Source organism: Mytilus galloprovincialis, chromosome 7 (assembly GCF_965363235.1).
Source record: "Mytilus galloprovincialis chromosome 7, xbMytGall1.hap1.1, whole genome shotgun sequence".
NCBI lineage: Eukaryota > Metazoa > Mollusca > Bivalvia > Mytilida > Mytilidae > Mytilus > Mytilus galloprovincialis.
The window spans coordinates 92,764,705-92,782,901 of NC_134844.1; the positions used below are offsets into that span (position 1 = coordinate 92,764,705).

General features: G+C 32.3%; 1 protein-coding gene across 1 annotated transcript in view; it reads right to left on the reverse strand.

Annotated features, from left to right (window-relative positions):
- Positions 1 to 1,623: 1,623 nt before the first annotated feature.
- The window catches only part of LOC143083993 (uncharacterized), a 32,882-nt gene continuing 16,308 nt past the window's right edge, over positions 1,624 to 18,197 (reverse strand). The window contains exons 9-10 of the mRNA XM_076260404.1: positions 14,434 to 14,733; positions 1,624 to 7,490 (exon numbers count right to left, since the gene is read on the reverse strand). Coding sequence (XP_076116519.1) covers positions 7,090 to 7,490; positions 14,434 to 14,733 — 701 coding nt within the window. The 3' untranslated portion in view covers positions 1,624 to 7,089. The remainder of the gene's footprint in view (positions 7,491 to 14,433; positions 14,734 to 18,197) is intronic.

Below are 18,197 nucleotides of genomic sequence, written 5' to 3' on the forward strand. Positions count from 1 at the left end.
TGTCCAATTCATCTGAAAATTTCAGGGCAGGTAGATCTTGACCTGATAAACAAATTTACCTATGTCATATTTACTCTAAATGCTTTGGTTTTTGAGTTATAAGCAAAAACTGCATTTTACCCAAGGTTCTATTTTTAGCCATGGCGGCCATCTTGATTGGATGGCTGGGTCACTGGACACATTTTTCAAACTACATACCCCAAAGATGGTTGTGGCCAAGTTTGGATTGATTTGGCCAAGTAGTTTCAGAGGAGAAGATTTTTGTAAAAGATTACTAAGATTTACGAAAAATGGTTAAAAATTGACTATAAAGGGCAATAACTCCTAAAGGGGTCAACTGACCATTTCGGTCATGTTGACTTATTTGTAAATATTACTTTGCTGAACATTATTGCTGTTTACAGTTTATCTCTATCTATAATAATATTCAAGATAATAACCAAAAACAGCAAAATTTCCTTAAAATTACTAATTCAGGGGCAGCAACCCAACAACAGGTTATCCGATTTATCTGAAAATTTCAGGGCAGATAGATCTTGATCTGTTACACAAGTTTACCCCATGTCAGATTTGCTCTAATTGCTTTGGTTTTTGAGTTATAAGCCAAAAACTGCATTTTACCCCTATGTTCTATTTTAGCCATGGCGGCCATCTTGGATGGTTGGCCGGGTCACCGGACACATTTTTTAAACTAGATACCCCAATGATGATTTTGGCCAAGTTTGGTGTAATTTGGCCCAGTAGTTTCAGAGGAGAAGATTTTTGTAAAAGTTAACGACGCCGGACGACGACGGACGACAGACGACGGACGACAGACGACGGACGACGGACGACGGACGCCAAGTGATGGGAAAAGCTCACTTGGCCCTTTGGGCCAGGTGAGCTAAAAAGGCAAACAGACAAATAAGGTGACGGACAACTATTTTTTAAAACAAAAGTGTCTGAAACTGTTTCTCTGTTTAAAAAAGCAAATATTGGTTGGATATTTGAAAGTACACTCATACAAAATTTGAAAAAAACCACGTTTAATGATTAAATGCGTCCGAAGCGCTTTACTGGATTTCTAAGTACCGCAACTGTTGAAGAGCTATATGTCAAAAATACCTAAAATAATAGCCAAATTCATCTAAAGTCAACTTTGCATGAAGGAGTTGAAACCTTAGTTACTTAATCATTTCAAAATTTATAAACGGATGATGATGGACATGTTTGGTTTCCGTTCGAGCTTTTGTTTTTAGAGAAGCAAGTTCGTGTTGCTGAGTCTTTATTTTGTTATGTCTTATGTAGTTAGTTACATGTTGTCTTTTGTGTTTTTGTGTCATGGCGTTGTCAGTTTGTATTTAAATTATGAGTTTTATTCCCATTGATAAACACTTTAATTGGTCATTTTCTCCAGTTTATATTATCAAAAAAATTTCTTTAAAGTTGTTGACGGTAACATTATTTTTATATGTATTTCCAAGTTCTACAATTTAGAAGATTAATGATTTGCTCTTAATTATAGTCTTTTTTAGAAGTGTTTTAAATCGATACTTTTTTGCAATAGTTGATCATACCCTTTCTGAGCACCTGTGAGCATTCCTGTATTGAATTTGTATCGTGTCGCTCTTTTCTTTACCCATGTTGCTTAATGTTGTATAGACCATGTAGACTGGTGTGTTTAATTTTTCGTTTTTTCTTTTCTTTTTTACTTGGTATAGTCTGTTTTCTTCAAGTTATAGATTTTGATTGAAATATTTTATATTCTTTCTCATTTTATTGAGTCAACTTATTCACCAAAACATAGAATGTAAAAAAAAATCAGTCATAACTCAGTGATACAATCCTAACCCAAACAGTTTTTATTTAGAAGACACAAACCGCAAACATATGTAACAATGACACAATCTACACCAAGAGTGCAATAAATATATTCATGTTACAGGAATTTTCTATATATTTTAGGCATTTTACAAATGCCTGAAAACTTCAGGCATTTTCTAAAATTCCTGCAAGACTCAGTCATTATACATAATGACTAAATTTTTTAGGCATTTTAGAGAAATTTAACCAAATTTGGCCGCCATCATCATTAGAGTATCTTGTTTAAAAAATTCTGTCCCATTAATCCCCGATTGCGAAACAACATAGCCAACATGGCTATAAAGGAAAAATAGGGGTAAAATACAGTTTTTAGCTTAATATATCTCAAAATTCAATTCATATAGAGCAAATCTGACATGGGGGTTAACAAAATCATCATGTTAAGATCTATCAGACCTGACATTTTCAGATGATCAGACAACAGGCTGTTTGGTCGCTGCCCCTGTATTGGTAATTTATGAACATTTTGCAGTTTCCGGTTATTATCTTTAATATCATAATAGAGAGAAAGATAAACAGCAATAATGTTCAGCAAAAGTAATATAAACAATTAAGGATGTACTTAGGTGAGGTTAGGTGAAAATTAATAAATTAAGATGTTAAAATTTATACTATAAGCTGGTAGAGCATCATTTAAGGATAAAAATAAGCTAAAAATATTGATAGGTCATGGACCTCCTTTTTTCGAGATAATTGAGATTTAAAATATGGCGGGAAAAGACTGACTCGGACTTTTACCTTATATTACATTGGTATTATTGGGTCTCTAAACAAAAAGAAAGAAAATTAAGAATCTTCTAAAATTTTGGCAAATGACCTTTCAAGAGGTATTTAATCTTATATGAAAAAATAAATGGGTGTTATGGGGCAAAATATTTTACATTGTTTTGCATGGAAAAACACCAAGAAGTCCGAACATTTGACACAAATTCCAAAACCTCACCTAAGAACATCCTTAAGTCAATTATCAATCAACCCCCTTGAGGAGATATTGCCCTTTCAATCAACACTTTCTGCACGTTGAGAACTCTATGGTTGTTCTGCAGGGGGGATTTTCTGTCCCTGTCCTAAATACCTTTGTTTCAATTACAAGCTGCAGTCTAAATTGCATTCAGGTAAATCCACTATAGAAATAACCAAAACGAATTGTAACAAAATTGTTCACGTCTTAAAATTGCATAACATATTTGCGACTTATGCAAAAAAAAAAACCAAAATCAGCAATTAAAAACGATTTGTTCTCTATTTCATATGTTCACTTTACTGTTTAGAATTTATATTTTCTAAAATTTCGATTGCAATTTTTTTCTTATGACAAAACAATTTATCCTTCTTCCATTTTGACAAAATAATCATAAATTCACTATTGGTATCTGAAATACAAAGTGAGTACGTACTTAACGTAGTTTCACTGATGAGAACATATCATAAAAAATTTCCAATCTGGTTTTCTGAGAATCAATTAATTATAACGAACCACTAGTTATTTTTTGCAAGATTTATTTTGTCCACTTCTGTCATAAGCATCTGAATGATATCCTCCTTTTTTGCCTGAAACTCAACAGGCAATTTGTGGAAATTTGCCACAAAATTTTAGTCATTTTACAAAATGACTAAGTGTTTTTAGTCATTTTGTAGGCATTTTTTAAATTGACTGAAAATTTAGTCATCTAAATTTAGAAAATGCTTGTAACATATATATACACAAAATAGAAACAATTCAGCATGCTTTTATTTACATGGTAACATTTGTCAAACGTGTGCAATAATTTCACGATCTACATCAATAGTGCAAAATAATGACACAAACAGCTACATTGGAACACAATATTCTCATTAATCTTATACAATTTTACAGATAGATGTTATGAAATAATCTACAACATTACTGCAGCAAACTAATACAATATGTACACTATTCATAGATTTGCTCATTATTTTTATGATACTCTATGAAAAAATGTTATTCTCAGGAAACTTTGTGGAAAACGAAAAAAGTAGGCAATTAGTTAAAACATTCTACACCTAAATCTATAGAACCCGTAGAGTATAGTTAGTGATAGGATTCTAAACAATGTGAATTGTCTAGTTCTGGTTTCATCATGGGATATTATCAAAGTCACAAACTGTCAGTTTATGTTTATACCCGAATCTCTAAAACAATGAAACAATAAAAGAAATGAACATACATTGATTCTAATGACAAAGGATATAATAGACCATGACATTAACATGACTAAGGAAATTTGAAGTCACTGAAAATTCAAAACAGAAAGTTAGAGAAACAACACAACACTTCATTTAAGAAGGTGAGGCCATGTCCCCTGGAAAAGTTTGCTGTTACTTCTCTACGAGTGGCACTTAACATGTTGTAAAAGGAATAATGAAGTGGTATAAAAGTAATCGTATGGGGTTCAAATATGATACGACACAAATAACAAAGTACAATTAGTGATGACCAACGTTTTGATCATTTCAGCCAGATCAAGTAAATTAAATGTCCAAACTACTTTCATTAAAAAATAGAAGATGTGATATAATTGCAAATGATGCAACTCCAACCAGAGACCATAATTATTAATGAAGATTGATAATACAGATGCCATAAAAAAGAACGTTTGGCTGCTTATATATATGACTCCAATGTCAACACCATGATTGACAACAGAGTTAACGTTTTAAGTTTCACATTCCTTAAATTCACAGTACACTAAGAAAGTAAGTTTACAATTGACTTAACATAAGATCTTTCTGTTGTTGGTCTTTTATACATAGATGTATTTAAACAATTCGTACGAAAAGGTTCCAAAATGAACCATAACCAATACTCACAATGGAATAATTGCCTGTGTATGTTATACCACCTCTTCTGACATTGAAAATAATGCAAACATATAGTAATAAATAAGGCAACAGTAGTATACCGCTGTTCAAAACTCATAAATCCATGGACAAAAAACAAAATCGGGATAACAAACTAAAACCGAGGGAAACGCATTAAATATAAGAGGAGAACAACGACATAACACTAAAATGTAACACACATAGACAAAATCCCACGAGAATAATATATATAACATCAAAACCAAATACATGAATTTGGGATAGACAAGTACCGTGACACGTCTTATCGCAATGTGAATTTACACTTAAAAATAAGAGAAAACAAACGACACAACGTTATAATGTAATACACACAGAAACGAACTATAATATAACAATGACCATATTCCTGACTTGGTACAGGGCATTTTTAAAGGAAAAAATGGTGGGTTGAACCTGTTCAAAAACTATCATCATGTAAATTAACTAAAACGACTTTTACTAAAAACTTTTCATACAATTTAACAAAAAATATTTGTGTTACTTTCTTTCTTCTTTCTCATAAGAAAATTTCAACTGACAACATGCTCTGGTACTTATTTATCATGTGATCAATTTTTTCCCAGAATATTTTGTATTGCTTCTAAAGTGGCATATGTTACAAAACAAAATAAACACAAGAGTGCATACGCTGAAATGTCTCTCCTGCTTTACTGACATTAGATTTTACATTGAAAGACTTAAAGATAAAGGTTTTACAAAACAAAAAGCGTTACAGAAACTTAACATTTTTAAAAATCTATGACAATGGGGTCAATGTCAGATAAAATGTGCGACAGACAGACATATACACCTCATTGGCAATCATACCGAATCTCCTTATTTTTTTACATTATAATTTTTTTGTATACACCAACTATAGTTGACCTATTACATATGCTTATTGAAAAACAGACCAAAACACAAAAACTTACCATTCACAAATGAACAATACATATGATGTCAAGGTCAGATGATACCTGCAAGACAGACATGTGCGTCTTACAATTATTCCTTACATAGCTGACCTATTGCTATTATGTTTGAAAAACAGACCAAAACACAAAAAAATAACATTGACCATTGAACCATAACAAAAAGTTCAAGGTCAGATGATACCTTCCAAACAGACATGTACACCTAACAATCATTGCATACACCAAATATAGTTGACCCGTTTCTTATAGTACTTGAAAAACAGACAAAACACAAAAATTAAACATTGACCAATGACTCATGAAACTGAGGTCAAGGTCAGATCCTACTTGACAGACAGACATGTACACCTCACAATATTTCAATACTACAATAATTGGCCTGTTGCTTATATTACTTGAAAAACAGACCAAAACACAAAATCTTAACAGTGACCAGTAAACCATAAAAATGAGGTGAAGGTCACTTGAAACCTGCCAGACTGACATGTGCCCATTTCAATCATTTCATATCCTAAATATAGTTGACCTACTGCTTAAAGTATTTGAGAAACGGATCTTCTCATGTAAAAGAGGGACGAAATATACCAGAGGGATAGTCAAAGTCATCAATCGAAAATGAACTGACAACGCCATGGCTAAAAATGATAGACAAACTTTAATCCTTATCACCTTGAACTTTGTCATTTACCAAATATAGTTATCCTATTACTAATAATAAGTGAGAAATCACATGACAAATAAACTCTTTTTTTTCCAGCAGTCGCTAAACCATAACCATTAGATCAAGGACAATGGACATTACATTGATGGAAACACAATGTATCTGCATACAAGATATGAAGCATCCATGTGTTATACCTTCTGAAATATAAACCTATTTACAAAAAAGAGTTTATCCCGCCGCTGGGTAGTAATACCTATGTCTCGCATACTGCAACTTTCGTCGGAGACGAGACAAAAAATCTGAAATTGGAATAACAGCAATATTCTCATCTCTTTAAAACATATGTTCATTTTCTATATTCAATATTTTTTATTTGTAATTTTTTTCTTTCTGTAAACTATATCCCAACAAGACCCTGATAGGTAAACTTTTATGGAGATAAACTGACGTTTCAATTCTTCAGGCAAAATAAGTATTTTCTAATTTTCTAGGCTGAAGATGTCAACATAGAATTTAAATCTTGGTGATTACGGTGAAACTTAATTCGCTTTAAACTTGTGTTAATACTATTGATAAATGAATAGGGTGACCAAGTCACTTTGAAACAAATATCATTGGTGATGAAACTAGGACATCACTAATTTAATTGACACTATTAACCTGAAAAGTCATTTAAAAGTAATATAATATTGTTATTAAGTAAAATTAGATATGAACAACAGTTTTACATAAACGGATATAACCCTGAATAATTGTTCACTTCTAATTATCTTTGGGTTTTTTGGGCAGATAGGTTACTGTGTCCTGTACATTCATCCCATATTTTCTTTTATTGACGTTGTAGCAACTCTGAATGGTTGATCTATCTGTGTGTGTAATGTTTGTGTTCTCTATTTTATCTGCAAGATCTGCATAACCATTACGTAGCGCGCTGAGAAATTCAGTAAATCCCTTTTCATTTCCATGCAAAAGGGAGTCCATTAACTTTCTGTTTCTTTGCTCTTGTGATGGACAAGCTTCTATATTTTGATGATCACCAATTGTCAATACCGCACATGATATCAAATAATCTACTATCAGTTCATGCTTTACGCTGGTAATGATATCTGAATAATTCTTCTGCAGACGAATTTTATACAATGGAATAGTCCAATCTGATAATCCTACAAACAAACAAAAAATAATATAAGATTTACACTACACACAAGGTAGTTATGATAAAAATAACCTGATATACTGTAGAATAAAACAAGTAACATGGAGTAATTCCTTTGACGTAGGAGTGTCGACGTAGACTTCCAACTAATAAATTCACATAGATGTATTTCAGAAGCATTTACTTTGCTGAACAAATCATTATCAGATGTGATTTTGACTTAAACATCATGAGCTCTATGACCCTATTTCAAAAACATTAACCATGACATAAATAAGCACACATTTTTATATTTCTAAGTAGTTTGATAATCAAGACGATCGCTGAAATGCATATCTTGCTTTTTCTGTTGCTAAGCAATGGGTTTGTTTGGTTTTGTCTTACTCTTTTATCTTTATTGCTGATAAATTCATCACCTAGATTGATATCTTTGATTCATAATTTAGGACACAAACATATTTGTATGACGTAGATTTACGATCAGTTTATCGATAGTGACATTTTTCACTTGCTAAAAGCAAAACGCTGGTAGTCCTTACTTTGTATTACAAATTATATTCATTGTAAGGACTGTTATCTTTCATCTGTGTACCTTTTTCTAACCTTAGATAGAATGATATCTCGTCTGATGATATAGGGCTTCACAAGAAGTATGTATAACTCGAATGTATAATGTTAACGAAATTTAAAAAAGAATTAGTTGGCAATTATATTTGTGAGTTTGAAACATTCAAATCATCGAATTTAAAAAAAGGTGTTAATTCCAGGTAAACCTGATATTCCGACCCCCCCCCATTAGTCCGACAAATTTAAATATTTCGACAACCCATTAGTTCGGTATAAGTTGTGTCTGGTTTTTCTTTTGAGTATAACGAAATGGAAAAGACAAAATACTACAACTCAAATGTTATAAATACCATGATCATATAAATATAAGGCAATAGGTTGCTTCACTAATAAAAGGTGTGACCAAGCTATCTAATAAAAAAACACTCCGCTAAATAGGAAATGTAATGGTTTATTTGCTTTACGTCCAGTGGAAAATGTTTAATGTAGTTCTAAGACGAGAACGAATCTAAAACAAATGGGTTTTGCTCATTGTTGAAGGCCTTACGGTGACCTATAGTTGTTAATGTCTGTGTCATTTTGGTCTTTTGTGGATAGTTGTCTCATTGGCAATCATACCACATCTTCTTTTTTATACAATAGGTAGGTCCTGTACTGATGAATGAAGGGAGACAAATGTAATTGACACTGAAACATGAGCCACCTTTGATTTTGTCAGTTTTGAGGGACACCCCTCTTTCAATATACCTTAGAGTTCGGTAGTATTGTTATACTTTTTTAAAGGGACAGAAATTAATCCTTGCAACAGGCCACATAAAGACATACGAGAGTCATTCCAATGGTTATTTGCATTTAGGCATACAGACTTGCAATTACAAACATATATCTAGAATAAGAGTTCAGAATCTAATAGAATCTAATAGGTCTGCAAGCAGGCATATTACCTGACTATGAAATGTCAAAATAAATAATGCATAAGGTCTGCATACACCAGGTTTGTATACTGGCATACAGACTGAGAAATGCCATTGTTTATCTAAATTGAAAATTGCATACATCAGATCTGTATGCAGGCATACAGACATGAGACATGTACATTTATTGGTTAAATGAGATTACAACAAACACCAGGTCCGTATGCAGGAATAGAGACCTGACAAATACAAGTTAGAGAACAAATAATGAATCGAGCATACTATTCACCCAAACATCAAAAAACCAGATGGATAAATGATATGGTATATACTAGTTTATATGGGAAAAAATGGCATAACAGTAAAACAAAAATGCGGAAAGAGTAATGCATGACGGTTTACTACTTCAGCTTTTTCCTGAGTGTTGAAATAGTTCATTTTAGCATCCTATGAAAAAGTGTAATGCTAAAACAATGTACTTTGTAGTTTGGAATTTGTATTAACGAAAAAAGAGAATAAAAATGACATGCAAATATAAATAATGGTATACAGAGACACTTTAAAGCGAAATATGACAATCCGGCCAAAGATGTAGCTTTTTTTTTTAAAAAGAGTTACTAGTGACATATGATAATTTCTTAATTAAGATGAATACGTATTTACGACAGGACTTATTTATTGTAGATAAGTTCTCATCCGGCACATTAATAAAATATTCGCCATTGAAAAAAACCAAACAACAATATATGTATAAGTTGTATACACTGATTGGAAAAAAAAAACATTGGTTGGTCGGTCGGCTAGGATCTGAGGTTTTCTCAAGAAACATATTTGTTTTGTTTGCAAAACTCCAATAAATTTTTGATCTAACCATTGGTCCTGTCGAGGAAAATTATGAAGTTAATTATATGATAACCCTATTGTATTGTTATTTGCCCCTTTTATTATCTACAAAAATATATATTTTGTAAACCCATAAACTAGTTGTCAATATATCCCTTACTACAAAAAGATCAAACACTGATGAGTATAAATTGAAATGGAATTTATCCACGTCCATTGTGTGAAAGAATTAAAAAAATACGACAGAACGCTCAAATACAAGTGATATGGCCTTCTTTTACTCATTTTAAATATTTGTACCGCTGTTCAAAACTCATAAATCCATGGACAAAAAACAAAATCGGGGTAACAAACTAAAACTGAGGGAAACGCATTAAATATAAGAGGAAAACAACGACAGAACATTAAAATGTAACACACACAGAAACGGACTAAGCATTAGACAAAATTATAAGAGAATAACAAGTATAACATCAAAACCAAATACATGAATTTGAGAGAGAAAACAAACGACACAACGGAAACACAACGTTAACATGTGACACACTCAGAAACGAACTATAATATAGCAATGGCAATATTCCTGACCTGGTACAGGACATTTTAAAGGAAAAAATGTTGGGTTGAACCTGGTTTTGTGGCATGCCAAACCTCCCTCTTTTATGGCCATGTGAAATATAACATTAAAATGACAACACAACATAACAGGACTACAATATAAATAAACATAATTGACAAAGAAACACACGAATAATAGCTAACAAAAGGCAACAAGTTTAAAACTTTAATACTAGGCTTTGAGTTATGCTGGTGATGACATTTTGTTACGTCCTCACTAAAACATCAACCTTTCTTGTAGGATATCTTCACACAAAGATGATAGGCTTTCTCTTGATAATGAACAAACCTTTTATTTTGCTTCGGATATCTGACAAGTCAGGGTGTCACACAAATAGGCTGTCGGACTAATTGGAAGTCGACAGATGGACACACAACACTAAATTATTGACTCAGAGTTGTTTTTTTAAGGCGCTCCCTTGTGTATGTCTAAAATCCGTTGATAACTACAGAATATATTACTTTTTGATTTAACTAAATGTATTTACTTGTCTTGTAAAAATAATGTAGAATAAGTGGTGTGAAAAGATTTGTTGTCACCAAGTTCAAGGTTAAGATCTTATATTTGTTTCTTTAATATTTGGTTTCTTTGGGTCCTTTGACATTTTTTTTATAACTTTCAATAGTATGTTTCTGCAAAGGGATAACGCATGCTCAGGCATCTGTGGCCAACACAAGGAAATTTTATAAAATAATGTGAAGTTTTAATTTTAATGTAAGGTGTGTCATTAATTATGACTATACGAAAATATTGTTTAGCTCGACCATGACATGAGGAAAAGTTGGGATAAGATGAATTAATTGGTGACCAAAATATGAACAAAAAATAACATTGACCAAACTTTTAAAATTATATATTTTGTTTGATCAATGGAAATGTTGATATAAAATGTACTATGCCCCAAGTGCTCAACAGATACATAGAAGATTTATCCGTTAACTGTTAACGCCATAAACATTATGAATTTGAAACATGTGACAAACGTTTCGACCATAATTTTTTAGACCATAAATATGTGTCAAGACCTTTTTAAGCTAAAACTTTCCACTACGCTGGGAAAATACACCCCACATCTTGGATTGACTGAGCATGATAGTGACTGAAATACAGGGAATACAAAAAGTTGATAATACAAATGTATACTTTAACTAGTGTTTTATCTGATGTTGTCTCAGATATAATACATCATAAATACATCAATATTTACATTTCAGGAACTAACAATATACTAGGCATATGTATATAAGAAATTATCTTTGAGGAGTTGTGGTGACAAACGTAGGATCATTTGAGATGACAAGGTTGGAGTTGGGCAAAGCCAAATTCTATGGTGGAAGGAGAACAAAACTTACACTAATTGGACGGAAACAACCCACCCACATGTACATCTGCATGTAAGAATCTTAAAATTGTACAACGTTTGTTGTTAATAGGATAATTCGTGTAGAAGTAGAAGTGATGTCAAGGTCAGTATTCCAAAATAATTTGGGGGCAAAATAAAACAAAAATAAGTGGACCGGGTCATCCTATACACATGTACATCTGTATCTAAAAATGAAGAAATATTCATGATATGCCTATGAAGGAGATGGCAATGATACGGTCAGTTCTTTGAAACGACGATTTATGTACTTAAAAATCCAATCCACATGCTTCCTATTATTATCTAACAGTGTACACATTTTCATGATGATCCAATACACCGTACCAGAAAAGTTGCCATGACATGGTTGGTTCTAAAATGAATGCAAATCTCTAAGATGGAAGGGGTACATTACAATTCTTGATAAACCACACACTCATATTTCTTTACATGATAATGTTTGCATATAATTACCTTTTATTTAACAATGTTTGAAGTGAATCAAAGAAGTCCATCTGGACAGATAGATACTGAGTCAAACAAGAATGCTTATATATCCCCTAAGTTTTTTTTCGGGGGAGGGGGGGGGAGGTGGGTAACACGATATTTTACATCCATTCTTACCTTTATAAAGCAACCTCTATTACTTAAAAAAAGTTTGTGTTAAGAATGGTTTATATAACTAAATATAAATGACAAGTTCTCAAAGTGAAAGACGGATTTCAAATAATCAAATTGCAAAAACAATCCTATAAAGAATCAAAATTGTGTCTTATCGAACAGCTAACGTAAATAACGAGTGAGATTTTGGTATATTAATGATGCTCTTAGATTTTCGAATTGGAAGGACCAAAAACAGTGACCTTATCGTACCTTTTCCTTTTTTTGTGTAGTAAAGATAAAAACTTCATCCTTTATAAATTATATCAAACACTAATGCGAGAACTTAAGTCATATATAGGATTTTTATTTTTTAGGAAAATAAACACTGTGGAAAAATATCTATTTGGTAATTTCATTGTTGTATATATTTTCTGGTCGAAAAATATTAAGATTAGCATATCTTTATTTTCACTAAAATAATTCAAATTGGTATTCTTTGATTGACGTCTACAAATGTATCTACAACAATACTAATCACCAATAGTGTGATGACTTATCAACAGATAGTGTTTGTTTGCAAATTGTAACAGAAGTGACTAGAGTTATGTCTTAGCATAGCACAGACTGTTGACACCTACACTCCATGTTTTTCAGATCGCTCTGTTCAGAAGGCCAACTGATATTTTCTCATCACTTGGTGTTCGGCGTCCATCATCATCCGTTCGTTATTTTTATAAATCTTCTTCTCAACTACTACCTGACAAAATTCAACCAGCCTTGACTACAATCATCAAGGTGGTATCTTGCTTTAAGATAATAATCTGTGGGGCTCAACTTGATACAACCACAGAGATAGAACCATGAACAGATCGGGCAAGTAATTAACACTACATTCAAGCTTGATACAGATCTGAATTTAGATTGTTATTAAAATATTTGAAACATCATAGGTTTCTGACACAGAATAGCTGTGGTCTAACGATGAACGAAAATGCAAATGTTTGCACCTGTCCTAAGTCAGGAATCTGATGTACAGTAGTTGTCGTTTGTTTATGTAATTTATACATGTTTCTTGTTTCTTAATTTTATATATAGATTAGACCGTTGTTTTTCCCGTTTGAATGGTTTTTACACTAGTAATTTTAGGCCCCTGTATAGTTTGTTGTTAGGTCGGAGCCAAGGCTCGGTGTAGAAGGCCGTACATTGACCTATAATGGTTTACTTTTATAAATTGTTATTGGGATGGAGAGTTGTCTCATTGGCACCCACACCACATCTTCCTATATCTATTATACCTAATATGGTTAAATTCGAAATATAAATACATGGTTTGATTCATCATATACAAATATACCAAGCTTTTAATTGATTTATTTAGTGATGGACACTATTAGTCAAGTTTTTAAATGGTCCATAAAGGAATTTAGTTTTACCTGAAATTGGTTGGAATCCTTTTATTAATTAGTTTAATTTGTACTGTTACACCCCTGTCCCATATTAAGGGGATGGTTTGCCTCTTCAAATTAGTTTAATCCAGTCTTTACTTAGTCAGGTGCCTATAACTCAGTGGTTTTCGTTTTTCATTCACTATTTTGAACATAAATTAGGCCGTTAGTTTTCTCCTTTGAATTGTTTTACATAAAGAAATTGTCATTTCTGGGTCTTTTTAGTAGCTGACTATGCGGTATGAACTTTGCTGTTCTCATTCTTGACGGCCGTACCTTGACCTATAGTTGTTAATTGCTGTGCCATTTGGTCTCTTGTGGATAGTTGTATTACTGGCAAACACATCACATCTTCTTATTTTTATACATTATTAGATTGAGCATATTGAAATCAATCAAAGTTTAAGTGTCCACCATAATTTTGACCCACATTAATACATGGCCCAAACTCAAAAGTATAAGTACACAGTAAGATAAAGCATATTTAAGAAACCCATAATTTTTCAGCGGTGTTATTTGAAATCTAAATGCGCCAACTAATAAAGAAACAGGAAAAAAGCAACTGAGCAAGTGTACACAACACAAACTAACAATACCTCTATTTTCAACAGGTACTGATGTTGTACTTTGGCTCATTTCCGCTGAATGATATTTCAAATCATTTGCTAGCTCTTCGTATCCACAGTTACGTAATCCATCAACAAACACACTATATGCAGGTTCTCTTCTTTTGCTCACAATATCAAGTAATGCTTTGTTCTGGTCATCTTGTCCAGCATGTTGTTCTATACGGCGTCTGTCATCTACTGATATCACCAGATGAGTGATCATATGGTCTAAAATCTGACTGATTTGAATGTCCTGTATGATTCTGCTTGCATTTTCTCTAATTCTATCTGTAAATGTGCAGATTGGTTTGTTAACAGAAAAAAAATATAGTAGATCTTCAAGGAAAACAATGCTAAAAACTTTCTTACATTTTAGTTGTGTTCGAAATGGTCTTTACCCCCATCATGGATCTCTTTTTTAATAAAAGTACAATAAAATGTATACACAGATTAAATCAATTTGATCTTCATTCAAAATTTAAAGTAATTTATGTACATGTATATATGTCTATAAAGTAGACATTGCATACATGTAATTGACATGTATATGGTATGCATTTTAGTTTATATACTATATAATTAATACTTGAGAGATATAATATATAGTCACATTTTTCTGAGGATTACAAAATGTATCAGTCATTATGTAGCATACAGTAATGACCTTATACTGATTTCTGTAACTCCAATAAGTTCCGCAAGAACCATAAATTACAGGGTAATTATGATGTAGTTTTCCATATAGTTAATATTTCAATAGAGCATTATATAACTCTGGACATAACTACTTGCAAATAGTGGTTTTGGTTTTGATGTTATATATATATGTTATATTTGTTATTCTCGTGGGATTTTGTCTATATGTGTTACATTTTAGTGTTATGTCGTTGTTCTCCTCTTATATTTAATGCGTTTCCCTCGGTTTTAGTTTGTTATCCCGATTTTGTTTTTTGTCCATGGATTTATGAGTTTTGAACAGCGGTATACTACTGTTGCCTTTATTTAGCACTGATTCTCGAACTTGTATATTATATTGCTTATATAAGAGTGCTGACACAACTAGACAGACAGTCCTAACAAAGGATGAACAGACAGATTGACTAACGCCAGGTATTTCAATGTACCCTGCATCGCATTGTACGCCGTATAAAAAGATGGAAAATACAAGCAACAATTATAAAACAGTACACTTACATTTAACATTGAGCAATACACAAACTCCACCTTCAACCAAGGATACATTAAGATTCTATGTACAGCAGTTCTTGCTTGAAATGCATCAATCATCATGAACGAGTGGCATAAGTCACATTCGATAATGTCAAAATGCATTTGGATGTCCCCTTGAAATTATAAACTAGATATGGACAATGCTCCCTTTTTCTGCTCTGTCATATGCATTAAGATAGTTCACACATTTTAGATTTGACAAACAGTGATGTTGGCATACAACTTGAAATTGTTACACTGTCTATAAGACAAATAATGCCCCCGCCTGATCATAGGATGTTATAAATTTAACACAATGTATGAATAAACTGCATTGCTGAACACAGCTGGAGACGCCCGAAGAGGTCCAACCCTGAACGGTTGAGGCAAAAATGGACACAATATTCAAGCTTGATACAGGTCTGAATTTGGATTGTAATTAAATATTTGACATATTAATGGTGTATGAATAAATGTAGTCAAAGAACTTAAAATTGGTTATATGAATTAATTTTTATTCAATTACAGATTTCTTGCTGTTGTGCAATACACTTTGCTGTTGCGCAATACATAGAAAATCTGTTGTCAGACTATAAACAAATAAAATTAAAAAAATCTAAAGGGAGTTTACATCAATAGATATAAACAATTCACCAAAGTTTCATAAGAATTGCTGAAACGTTTTTGAGTTATTGTCCGAAATCTAGAAAAAAATCCCCCTTTTGTTTTGAAATAAAACCCCACAACTCGGAAAGGTAAAATCTGAAATTTATAAATATCCAAAGGGAGCTTATGTCAATAGATATATAAACAATTAACCCAAATGTCTTGCAAGTTGGTGATAGTATTCTTGAGTTATTGTCCGAAAACTGTTTAATCATCATTTTTCTAATGAATAAAACCCCATAGCTCGGAAACATAAAATCGGACGGACAGATGGACAGACGATCAACAATTTACCATAATACGTACCGTAAACGGGCGTATACAAACTATGTATTTAAAAGAAATCAAAATCATGTCGCCATGCACACCTCCATTATTAGTATGAACATCCTACAAAATATGAAAATTGTACCTCCAAAACTGTAGTAGGAGATAGCCGGACAAACCATGATTTCTCTATGCAGCTAGTACCAAAAAAAGTTCAACTACCTGTCATTTTCAGAATATTTGAAAAAAATGTAAATCCTGTGGCCATGCACACCTTCTACTGCTGTTAGTGTATTAGTATTACCTATAACTGTGTTACCACTTTAAGTGTATTAGTATTACCTGTAACCATTTCTACTGCTTTAAGTGTATTAGTATTACCTGTAACCATTTCTACTACTTTAAGTGTATTAGTATTACCTGTAACCATTTCTACTGCTCTAAGTGTGTTAGTATTACCTGTAACCATTTCTACTGCTCTAAGTGTATTAGTATTACCTGTAACCATTTCTACTGCTTTAAGTGTGTTAGTTTTACCTGTAACCATTTCTATGGCTATAAGCGTATTAGTATTACCTGTAACCATTTCTACTGCTCTAAGTGTATTAGTATTACCTGTAACCATTTCTACTGCTTTAAGTGTGTTAGTATTACCTGTAACCATTTCTACTGCTCTTAAGAGTATTAGTATTACCTGTAACCATTTCTACTGCTATAAGTGTATTAATATTACCTGTAACCATTTCTACTGCTATAAGTGTATTAGTATTACCTGTAACCATTTCTACTGCTATAAGTGTATTAATGTTACCTGTAACCATTTCTACTGCTATAAGTGTATTAGTATTACCTGTAACCATTTCTACTGCACTTAGGAGTATTAGTATTACCTGTAACTATTTCTACTGCTGTTAGTGTTTAAGTATTACCTGTAACCATTTCTACTGTTCTAAGTGTATGAGTATTAACTGTAACCATTTATACTGCTATAAGTGTATTAATATTACCTGTAACCATTTCTACTGCTCTTAAGTGTCTTAGTATTACCTGTAACCATTTATACTGCTCTAAGTGTATTAGTATTACCTGTAACCATTTATACTGCTATAAGTGTATTAGTATTACCTGTAACCATTTCTACTGCTATAAGTGTATTAGTATTACCTGTAACCATTTCTACTGCTATAAGTGTATTAGTATTACCTGTAACCATTTCTACTGCTCTAAGTGTATTAGTATTACCTGTAACCATTTATACTGCTCTAAGTGTATTAGTAGTACCTGTAACAATGTCTACTACTTTAAGTGTATTAGTATTACCTGTAACCATTTCTACTGCTCTTAAGAGTATAAGTATTACCTGTAACCATTTCTACTGCTATAAGTGTATTAGTATTACCTGTTACCATTTATACTGCTCTAAGTGTATTAGTATTACCTGTAACCATTTATACTGCTATAAGTGTATTAGTATTACCTGTTACCATTTATACTGCTCTAAGTGTATTAGTATTACCTGCAACAATTTATACTGCTCTAAGTGTATTAGTATTACCTGTAACCATTTCTACTGCTGTTAGTGTATTAGTATTACCTGTAACCATTTCTAC